Raw genomic sequence first — 11194 nt, forward strand, 5'->3', positions numbered from 1 at the left:
TCTCTCTCTCTCTCTCTTTCTCCCATCCCTGTTTCTCTCTCTCTCTCTCTCTCTCTCTCTCCCTCCCTCTCCCTCTCCCCCTCTCTCTCTCTCTCTCTCTCTCTCTCCCTCCCTCTCCCTCTCCCTCTCCCTCTCCCTCTCCCTCTCTCTCTCTCTCCCCCTCTCTCTACCTGTTACATCAACACTACGCAGCTCTTGACTTTTTCCCTCCTTGAAACCACAGAGGTGAATCAAGAGGTGAATCAGGTGTCAATAACAATGACATAACAGGCAGAAATAAAAAAAAAACACCAACCCAACATATTGCATTCAAATAGGCTTACACAGATACTCCAGTGAGATAATAAGATGACATCATTTCAAGGTCATTTGTATGACAACAAGCTGTTTTTGTAAGCAAAACATCAAATATCTCCAGAATGCTGCAACCTACAAAAACAAACACGTAGGTGACAAAGGCTCAGATCTTTCCAAATGCCCCCGTGTCACTTTAAAGCTCATCCATAAATTGAGCGAGGGTAAATGTCATGCCTCTGTAGCGCCTCCTATTGATTGAATTTGATTTTGGGATACCACAGTTTATCCCAGGGGGCAATAATCTGTTCCTCAGTTGTCAGTCCAGCTTCCTGTTCTGAGGTGGGAGGAGTTAGGAGGAAGGAAGAGGATGGAGGGGGGAGGAGGGGGGGGGGGGGGGGGGGGGGGGGCGTCTCTCAATCAGAGCGTCTCATTGGATTCCATCCAGCCACCACCTCAGACTGCTGCTTCAGCTCTCTTCAGCTTGATATACCTGTAAACTCTGATCCTGACAAAACTCCTAACATCCTAAATCTCCTCCATCACATCACTTCATATTACATTACATTACATTACATTGATCATATGATCATGCATATGATCATTTAACCCTCTAACCTTCCAGCTTCAGACTGTATAATATCAGGGTGATGTCGTGTCAGGTTCAGTGTTGCACAATCTTGACTAAAACACTAATAAAACCCCCTTTATTGTACAAAGATAAAGGCTCCAGGTTTCATATTTGCATGTATCCTTGCCGGGTGCTTAAGTCTAATCGTGCAGTGACTTTCCAGATGTCACCGCTCTGCTCCCTGACCGGCTGAGCGTTTGCATTAGATATTGCTCGGTCTCCAGGGTTATTTGAATGATATCCAAATGACACGACTCCTTTGTTGAAACAGCATCCATGTCCCCTATCCAGTCATAAATGACACCATAATATGACCTCGGACAGGTGGTTGCGGCACAATATGAAGAAATAACACACACACACATACACACACACATGAGCTGGCGGGTGAAGTGTGTGGATGTTTGCCTGGTAGCGTGCGTGATTCTGTATGTGGAGCCGTGTCTGTAATGTATGTGTGTAGGAGGGAAACAGCTGAGCTACATGGACGTCAACACACACACACAGCCATGTTTACACACTCGGGACTGCAGAACATCCTTCTGCTCTAGTTGTAGTTGAGTTGGTATAAAGGTGCAATGAAAGATAGAAATAATAGGATTTCATTATAGTACCTGCGTTTGATTGGTTTTCTGCTTATTTGCTGCACTAATCTAATCTAAACAGGCAATTCATTTGATTACAACCAGATTGAACTGATTTATGTTTTCTGGTGCCTGTAAAGTTTTATTTAAACACATATAAGGCGGAGTATTCAGCATTAACACAAACTCTACATTTATGTGAATGAATTTAGCTCAAATCAGATATTATATGTATATTCCAGCCATAAACTACAAGTATTGTGGTGAAAACAGTCCCAGCTGACTCCAAAGAATAAAGTATTATGAGCAGCCTTCCTGTACAAACACAGGATCCGTCTCTTCCTCTGAGGCTGGACGCGTTCACCTTTAGCCGTGTTCCATGTCAGCTTTATTTGCAATGCATATTTCTTGGGGCGCGCCCTCAGGTACATCCTGACTCCATCAGCCACTTTTGATGCATCTTTTGGATGCAATGGATGGATAAGCCCGTGGATGGTTACAGCCATGCTGTGTGTGCAGGTTGTGCGTATACATGAGGTATAGGATTGTTCTGGGACAAAGGACAGCTGAGAAGGACGCAAAATGTTGAAGAAAAGATTCTTTCTGGAACACCCAGAGGTGAAAGAACACCTGGTCAAAGGAGAGAGATTCACTAAGTGGTCAGAGGTGAGTGAGCGTCTGTGGGAAATGTCTTCAACCTTCAATCAAAGTGAAAATATCCGCGTGTGTGAATATTCAAACCTCTATCCTATGAGAGATTCAATTATATGGAACTTTCTCGGACATTGTACGATATCAACTTAGATATCAACTTAGAACCAAACTTATAGCTTCTTGTGCTGTTTAGTAAAGTACATGTGGTTTGTTAAAGACGTATAGATGTAGTTTATTTCAATCATATGTGTTGAAGATATGTGACTTTCTACGTCTTCGTCTCTTTGAAGGACTCGACGAAGACATCCCCTGTCACCATAAAGGTGGACTCTAAAGGCTTCTATGTGTACTGGGTCAACCAAAGCAAGGTAAAGTCAAACATATAGATCCATACTGTGGATACAGGAGCATAGTGGCAGGGAAGCACAGGGTTTGATTCTGTGAATATAGAAATTAAATATTGATTTCTCTCAAAAGTGCTTCAGACTGAGCAACAGACTGCTGACAGATTTATACAATGATTACACTGCAGTAAACACTTGGATTTTGGGTGCAGTGTGTGTGCGTGTGTGTGTGATTTGTATTTGCGTGAATGGGCTCTGGCTCCACCAAAGCTGTGTCATAGTTGAGAGCTGCATTGCGCCTTCAGGTCCTCAGCAGCCTGTAGAGTTATTGATTTGTGCTGATGTGGGTTCATCATGCAGCCGTGCTGAAGCTGAGCTCCGCCTGTGAAGCACTCCACTGAGAGGAACATCCATCTTTCCTGTCCCTCTCTCTCTCTCTCTCCCTCTTTCTCTTTCTCTCTCTCTCTCTCTCTCTCTCTCTCTCTCTCTCTCTCTCTCTCTCTGTCTCTCTCTCTCTCTCTGTCGCTCTTAATCAGTCATTTACCTCCCGTGTCAGCGCTCAGTCACTGCTGACTCTCATGACTATAAATGGTTCAATAACAAACCATCGTTTCCTACCAGACATTCTGCACACCAACCAGTTGAATCTCTCACACACTCTGCCAAAAGATGACTTGTATCTCAATCCATGTTTGGATCCTCGCCTACATGTTACTGGACCTGAACGATCTGCTTCTTGTTTCTAGGAGACAACGTTCTTGGATGTTGCCAACATCAGAGACACCAGAACAGGAAAATATGCAAAACTTCCAAAAGTGAGTATTCTTCTATAATAAGGTGAATCCTTTCCCTTCCACTGGTCAAACTTGTGAGTGTGAGAATCTCCACAGGCATGCAAATGGGTGTAAAGCTTCCCATTACGTATGAGCGGAGTATTTGAAATGCAAAGATGGCAGTGAATCCCCATGTCTCCTAGCTACGCCCCTCCTCCATGCACACATACGCAAACAGTCACTGTCATATGTCGCACACAGTGACACCTACTGCACACACGCACACACGCACGCACACACACACACACACACACACACACACACACACACACACACACACACACGCACACACACACAGCCGAGCCGAGTTTGACAGCTGCACTTCTAGTTTTTGTTCCCCCTGCTCGCTGGCTTCCGCAGAGAGTTCCACTATGCAAACATCTCCATCCGTCTGTGAGGTTTTTCAGAGGAAACATTCTGAAAGGCGTTCCCCAGAGAGCATAGAGCGAGGCATCGTCCCAGTTGGGGTGCTGTTGGAAGCCAGCACATCCTCCTCTGGTGCCCCTGAGGAGTTTTGGGAAAAGGCCTCACTGTTGCGTTCTGCTCTATGCCTCAATGAGCAGCACAGGAGTGGGCTTTAGATTGACAGATACACAGGAGTACGGGTAGAACATGGCTTCCCTGCTGCTTGATTGTGTACACATCTCTGTACAGTATCTGTATACTGTTTGAATATGGCTGCATGCGAGCCTCAGCGTGTGTCTTTTGCATACCCTGGTCAGCACATTTGCCTGCTTCTGCTCCCAGGCCTCCAATCTGTGCAGAGGGACTGGACCAATAACAAGTTCATTAACTCACAACCTTACGATATCTGAATCTGTGTGTTTAACCTTTCACAGCACCCCAAAGTGCGCAATGTGTTCAACCTGGATTTCCCCGACAGCAACCATCTGGCTAAGACTCTCACCATCGTCTCGGGGATGGACACCGTCAACCTGACCTATCACAACTTCTTTGCCGCCAAGGAGAAAGTGACGCAGGTAACAAAGTCAGAATTGGGGACAAGGTTCTTCTGAGTAAAGTTGTAATATTTGAAGAAAAAAGTCTAAATATTACAAGAAAAATGTTGAATAGTGTTGAAAAAGTGTAACTCCAGCAGCTAAATGACTTTGACTACCATATTCTCTCTAATGGGCCCATTTGCCTGGATGTCTCTTAGTTTTACTGGCACTCTGACACTCCTCTCCCTGTTTACAAGTCTCCCTTTGTATCCCTGATCCTCTTTGATTGCTCATCTAAGACCACAGCCCATTAGTGATAATGCAATGAGCCTCTGCTTCCCACAGTAATGCGCCTCTCTGCCTTTTAGTTTTTATTGGGCTTTATGACTCCAATATCCGGATTTAATCAGTTCTAATTAAATCAGAATTGCACTTTGTTCAAACGCAACCTGCATTACTCTCATTTCCTGTAATGCCATAATGATCACGCCCTCTAGTGGTGACTTTGTGTTGCTGGTGGAGTTTCATGGATTCATCTCATGTGTGTGTGTGACTTTCTCATTAAACTGAACAGAACTGGGCGACTGATATTCTTGCAATTGCCTACAACGCTGCAAGAAACAATGCGTGCAGACAAGTTTTCCTGGAGAAAATGTAGGTGAACGTCGACTCGTGTGAGCGTTTTCACTCCAGCGCATGTCAGTGTAACAGGTGTGACTCAGCGTTTCATCACTCACACTCTGCCTCCTTCTGTGTTCAATCTCAGATACATCCGCATCTCTCTTCAGACAAACAAGGACGGGAAGATTCCTGTGAAGAAGTAGGTCACACACGCCTGGAGGCGATAGAGAGCATCATCATCATCCTCATCATCCTCATCATTACCCTTTGATGTTTAATGGCCTGTTTTCTCTCTCAGTATTTACAAGATGTTTCCGTCTGATAAGAAGAGGGTGGAGAGTGCTCTGGCTTCAGCTCACCTGCCTAAAGGAAAGGTGAGAGCTTCTGCCTCCAGCTTTCTAACTCTGTGTGTGATTGTTTGTGCTCAGCCGAGGCGATGACGTCACTCGTGGCTTCTCTTTGTGTTTACAGCACGACACCATGAAGCCTGATGTGTTCACTGAGACGGCCTTCAAGACCTTCTTGTTGCATTACTGCCCTCGGCCTGAGATCCAAGAGATCTTCACGTCTTAGTGAGTCAAGACTGGACTGTGTCACACCTCAGACATTTAAACAAACACATTCGAGTGTCCAATGAAAAGCTCATCCTTCATTTCTCCCCCAGCACCACCAAACCCTACATGACCAAGGAAAACTTCACCAAGTTCCTCAACGAGAAGCAGAGAGACGCGCGACTCAACCAAGAGCTTTTCCCCCCTCTGCGGCAAGACCAGATCAAGGCCCTGATCGACAAATATGAGCCCAACACATCCAACTCAAACAAAAGTAAGGCCCCGCCCACGTGCAGGTGTGTGACCCCGCTTCCTGTCCAGACTTTAGCTCTGAATGTTTCTGTACGTTTCCTTCCCCTGCAGGTCAGATTTCTCCAGAGGGACTCTTGTTCTACCTGATGGGGTCGGAGACGTCGGTGGTGGTGCAGGACCGGCTGGCTAAGTGTCAGGAGATGAACCATCCCATACCGCATTACTTCATCAAATCCTCCCACAACACATACCTGACAGGTGGCTCTGGAGCTTGGGTTTAACTTTCTGCCTGTTTGTGAGTTTTGTCAGACCTTTGACGTCCTGTTTGTCCGTCCCGTCCGTCCAGCTGGTCAGTTCTCCGGCGTCTCCTCTCCTGAGATGTACCGCCAGTGCCTGCTGTCCGGCTGCCGCTGCCTGGAGCTGGATTGCTGGAAGGGCAAACCTCCAGATGAAGAGCCCATCATTACCCACGGCTTCACCATGACAACTGAGATCCTCTTCAAGGTGCTTATGTGTAGTTCATTTACTCACTCAATAACGTGAAATGAGTCTTTGAACGTGTCTTTGCTTTTGTCTCTCATGAATCTTAAAGCTTATTTTCCTCTTTGCCATCTGCTTTAAACCTTCATAAACACACACCACCACTAAGATCTCTATTATTATTCACATTGCGAACAAAGTACAAAGGCACACGAAGGCTTAAACACACACACACACACACGTACAAACACACACAAAGACACACACACAGCCAGTTACCGCCAGCACCTCTCACGCTCAGCACTTCCATTTAAGGGCAGCTGCAGCTCCCCCGTCTGTGCGGCTGAGACCAAACACCTCAGCCGGCTCAGTTTACTGTCACACTCTGGATGTGATTTGGTTTGGAGTGAGACGTCAGAGGCAGGAAGCTCTGCTGTTTGTAACCACGTCGCTCTTCCTGTCTGGGAGCGAGGCGGTGATGGATGTCTTGACCGTTCTTCCTCAGGGGGGCGCTCCACTCCCATGCTTATACTGCATGGATTGGCTTTATGTTCCAGCAGTCTAAACACTGACACAGCAGAATAAACTGAATTTGATGGATCTCCCTTTAATAAAACGCTATAATCTAATGTCTCTGTGTCCCTGTGACAGGATGTGATTGAGGCCATTAATGAGAGCGCCTTCAAGACCTCCATGTACCCTGTCGTCCTCTCATTTGAGAACCACGTCGACTCGTAAGACCTTTTCCCCCACAAACACACCACATTCCCTGCACTGCTGTTATTCCACTGTAAAAACTCTCTAATGCTACAAATGGAATACAGACGCTGCGGCATATTGAGGAAGTAAGTGAAGCGTTCTGCTCCGGCAGCAGCAGCACTTTGTAACAGGTGTTACTGCACTTTGTTCCAGAGTGAAACAGCAGGAGAAGATGGCCAACTACTGCAAAACCATATTTGGAGATGCCTTGTTAACAGATGCACTGGAGAAATACCCTGTGAGTACAACACACACACACACACACACACACACACACACACACACAGAGGCCGAGACAGATCACAGTCTGTGTTTGAGGATTCACTTCACATTTCACTTTAATTTAGTTTGTGAGACAGAATGCTTTGTTTGACAAATAGTGAAATAAAAGAGGAGCACATGTGACTCAGCTGTCTGCAGTCTGATCACACCAGTGTGGAGACAAGAAATATGTTTGTTCCCCTTCTTATCTGTATTAGACGGGACCCTCCTGGGCCCCTGGACACATCCAGCTGATTTACTGTGTGTACAGCGAGCGTGTGTGTTTGTGTGCGTGTATGCAGAGACAGACAGTAAATATGTTGTCTCCTCTTTATCTGCACCGTCCAGCTGAAGCCAGGCCAGCAGGTCCCCAGCCCGTCTGAGCTCATGGGCAAGATCCTGATCAAGAACAAGAAGGGCAGCCACGAACCGGCCAAGAAACCCGAACTGGCCGCAGCTGCCCCGGACCCAAACGCCCCCGCCCAGGATCCTGCTGACCCAGCACCCGGCACCCCGGAGACTCCCGCTGCTCCCGCTGAGGGAACTCCAGCTCCAGTTACAGGTTTCTTTCCCAGCTAGTTTGCTGTTACTGACATGATGTTGTGATTGGACTGTGACCTTAACCAGGAGTTGTTGATGTGGTTGATCAGAGGTGGACCCAGATGAGGAGCAGGAAGAGACGGACGAACAGGATGAGGAGAAAATGAAGACATCAGATGAAGTAAAGGACGAGGACTTTGACTGAGACTATTTTCCAAACAAATCCGCTCTGACATCAGCTAACATCCTTTAACTCTCCCTCAGGGCACAGCAGGACAGGAAGTAACAGCCTATGAGGCGATGTCATCCCTGGTCAACTACGTCCAGCCCGGCAAATTCATCTCTTTTGACAATGCTAAGAGTACGTCTATGGACATATATACACTCAGGGCAACATATCACCATGGCAACATATACTGTTCTTCTTAGAAATACATAAGAAAAAAAATGAATCAAATCTTTTCCCCTCATTCCTTTTGTCCTTCAAAGAGAAAAACAAAAGTTACGCCATCTCCTCCTTCGTGGAGACCAGAGCAGAGGCCATGATCTCCAAGACTGCTGCTGAGTTTGTGGAGTATCCTTAAGTTGTTATCCTTAAATCATATTTGTTATTTTAATCAGTTGCAATAATCCAGATTTAAAGACATTTTCTCCCTGAGCCGTGTCCTTCAGATACAACAAGCGTCAGATGAGCAGAATTTACCCCAAAGGAACCAGGATGGACTCCTCAAACTACAGCCCGCAGCAGTTCTGGAACGCAGGCTGCCAGTTTGTGGCCCTCAACTACCAGACCATGGGTACAAACGGACACATGCATTAGATTTGATTGTTATTGTAATTTTGGAATCACCATGATGTCATTGCAGTTGTCATGTTGCAAGTTCTGCCTTTGAGCACAGCAGGGCAGTGTTGCACCTTCTTGAGGCTCTCAGGCTCTCTGCTGTGCTCTGCTCCCTGCTCTGCCCTGTGCTGAAGACAGGGGGCGTGAACGAGCCGTGTGTGTGTGTGTGTGTGTGTGTGTGTGTGTGTGTGTGTGTGTGTGTGTGTGTGTGTGTGTGTGTGTGTGTGTGTGTGTGTGTTTCTCAGATTTCCCCATGCAGCTGAACATGGCTCTGTTTGAATACAACGGGAGGACGGGTTACCTGCTCAAGCACGATGTGATGCGGCGCAGCGACAAGAAGTTCGATCCTTTCTGCGACAGGATCGATACGGTGGTGGCGAGCACACTGACCATAAAGGTGAAGCCCCTCCCCCCTCGTTCTGGTTCTACAGAGCTCATTCTGGCAGTCAGTCTTGCATATAATACTGTTTTCTTCAGGATTGAAAACAAAATAGAAACTAAACAAACATCTGTAGCCCAACTTCACCCTCAGTAGTGCCTCCTGAAATTTTGTCTTTAGATGTTTTGCTTTATGGAGCAGGGAGGGACTTACTCTGGGTTGAGGAGAGTAACCACCCCCCATTCTGATAGATTCTATTTTAGACCCATCAAAATAATAATTATAATCCAAAACCTGTGAACCTTTTCACCTCAGACTGATGTTGATGTGATGTTGTTTGGCTGCCAGAAGATCAAATCAATCACTTCAAAACTCCATTAAGGCTCCATCATTGATTCTAGTGCACTTCAGGAAAACTGATTAATGAACATTAAAGCTGTCTGCTGGACTAGATTGAGGAGTAAAACAGTCTTTGTCTTTGTTTCATGTTCATGTTGTCGTTTGTCCGTCTTGTGTCTCTTCAGGTCTACTCAGGTCAGTTTCTGAGTGACAAGAGTGTGAAGACAGGAGTTGAGGTGGAGGTGGTCGGGCTGCCGGGAGACCCCAAGAAGAAATACCGCACCAAGTGGTCCACTACACCCAACGCCATTAACCCCGTGTGGAATGAGGAGCCTTTTGTTTTTGAGAAGGTGTGTGATTGTGTGTATACCAGGTTAATATTCAGATGTGTGTTCTGTTTGTTCTGATGTGTCTTCTGCTCTGATGTTGTCGGGGTAGATCTTGCTTCCAGAAATGGCCTCTCTGAGAATGGTCGTCCACGAAGAAAACGGCAAATTCCTGGGACACAGAATCATCCCTATTGATGCCATCCAATCAGGTCAGTGATGAAGAGAGCGAGGAAGAACACTCTAAGCTTACTGTATCAATAGCAGCACTGAGTCATCCAAGGCCCTTCGGTGTTTGCTAACTAGTTTCTCGTGAGTCAATGGAGCTGCTGGCTCGTGATTAATTCTGAGGTTTGCTGCCCTGCAGGCTTCCATCACATCTGCCTGCGTAGTGAGGCCAACATGCCGCTCACGCTGCCGACTCTCTTTGTGTACATCGAGATCAAGGACTACATCCCCGCCGCTTTTGCAGGTGCTTGACTTTCTACTCTCGATGCTGTTATTTATAAATCCATACATATGTTTGGTCCTTGGTTGTTTACTTTCATACGCATTTCCACTTCATCAAATCTGAATTACTGCTGCGTTTGTGCACTGACTCATTTGGTTCTGCCTCAGATTTCACGGACGCCTTATTTAACCCGACCAAGGATAAAGAGCCTTCAAAGCCTGCTAAGGTAACAACAAAGAAGAAGCTGGAGTTCTATTTTAAACCCAACCGTCACTAATTAACTTCCTGTAAGATGACCAACTTTATGACATTATGATGTTCTGATGCTTTTTATGCCCACACAGCCCGCGTCTGACTTCGTCTCCCCCTACGAGTTGCCGGCTGTGGCCGCAGCACCCGTGGGTGCTGCAGCAGTTGCAGCAGCGGCTGCAGCTGCGGCAGCGGCAGCAGCGGCTGCAGCAGCGGCAGCAGGTAATCAAGTTTCTCTTCAAAGAAATGCATTTCTAATTATAATATGGCAGCTTTAGAATGATTATTATAAATATTTCATGATTTTCAGGTCACAGGCATTGTTGTTTTGAAAATTGCAGCAGTGTGGAGATATTTGGTATTCACTTGCCAGGTCCATAGGCCTTTGCATTCTAGTAATAGATACAGTGAGGGGTACAGGGGTAGAGGTCAACAAGGTGGACAACTGCAACCTAGAGACACCTGGTCTTTGCCAGAACTAGATTACAATTAACAGATTTGATCACTGATGTGTTGAACCGTCCACTTTCCCTAGACAAAGCTGCAGCCGTGGAGCCTGCTGAGCAACCAGAAGCCACTACTGAAGAGCCTAAAGCAGAAACTAAAGCAGAGGAAACTAAAGCAGAGGAACCTAAAGAAGAAGAACCTAAAGAAGAAGAAACTAAAGCAGAAGAACCTAAAGAAGAAGAACCTAAAGAAGAAGAACCTAAGGCAGAAGAACCTAAAGAAGAAGAACCCAAAGAAGAGTCTAAAGAAGAACCTAAAGAAGAAGAAGCTAAAGAAGAAGAAGCTAAAGAAGAAGAACCTAAAGAGGAAGAACCTAAAGAAGAGTCTAAAGAAGAAGAACCTAAAGAAGAGCCAAAA

General features: G+C 46.1%; 1 protein-coding gene across 1 annotated transcript in view; it reads left to right on the top strand.

Annotated features, from left to right (window-relative positions):
• The first annotated feature begins 2091 nt into the window (after nucleotides 1-2091).
• plcb2 (phospholipase C, beta 2) overlaps nucleotides 2092-11194 on the top strand; it is a 14735-nt gene continuing 5632 nt past the window's right edge. Inside the window, exons 1-24 of the mRNA XM_076161530.1 lie at nucleotides 2092-2175; nucleotides 2454-2531; nucleotides 3254-3322; nucleotides 4180-4320; nucleotides 4856-4935; nucleotides 5048-5101; nucleotides 5201-5276; nucleotides 5374-5474; nucleotides 5567-5727; nucleotides 5817-5963; nucleotides 6052-6209; nucleotides 6837-6919; nucleotides 7098-7182; nucleotides 7554-7760; nucleotides 7858-7926; nucleotides 8010-8106; nucleotides 8235-8319; nucleotides 8418-8542; nucleotides 8832-8983; nucleotides 9490-9654; nucleotides 9743-9842; nucleotides 9998-10102; nucleotides 10249-10307; nucleotides 10426-10552. Of these exons, the coding sequence (XP_076017645.1) occupies nucleotides 2092-2175; nucleotides 2454-2531; nucleotides 3254-3322; nucleotides 4180-4320; nucleotides 4856-4935; nucleotides 5048-5101; nucleotides 5201-5276; nucleotides 5374-5474; nucleotides 5567-5727; nucleotides 5817-5963; nucleotides 6052-6209; nucleotides 6837-6919; nucleotides 7098-7182; nucleotides 7554-7760; nucleotides 7858-7926; nucleotides 8010-8106; nucleotides 8235-8319; nucleotides 8418-8542; nucleotides 8832-8983; nucleotides 9490-9654; nucleotides 9743-9842; nucleotides 9998-10102; nucleotides 10249-10307; nucleotides 10426-10552 (2608 nt within the window). The remainder of the gene's footprint in view (nucleotides 2176-2453; nucleotides 2532-3253; nucleotides 3323-4179; nucleotides 4321-4855; nucleotides 4936-5047; nucleotides 5102-5200; nucleotides 5277-5373; nucleotides 5475-5566; nucleotides 5728-5816; nucleotides 5964-6051; nucleotides 6210-6836; nucleotides 6920-7097; nucleotides 7183-7553; nucleotides 7761-7857; nucleotides 7927-8009; nucleotides 8107-8234; nucleotides 8320-8417; nucleotides 8543-8831; nucleotides 8984-9489; nucleotides 9655-9742; nucleotides 9843-9997; nucleotides 10103-10248; nucleotides 10308-10425; nucleotides 10553-11194) is intronic.

The sequence above is a fragment of the Genypterus blacodes genome, unplaced genomic scaffold, assembly GCF_046128005.1.
Source record: "Genypterus blacodes isolate CSIRO-AG114 ecotype Tasmania unplaced genomic scaffold, CSIRO-AGI_Gbla_v1 ptg000112l_1, whole genome shotgun sequence".
In the NCBI taxonomy this organism is placed as follows: domain Eukaryota; kingdom Metazoa; phylum Chordata; class Actinopteri; order Ophidiiformes; family Ophidiidae; genus Genypterus; species Genypterus blacodes.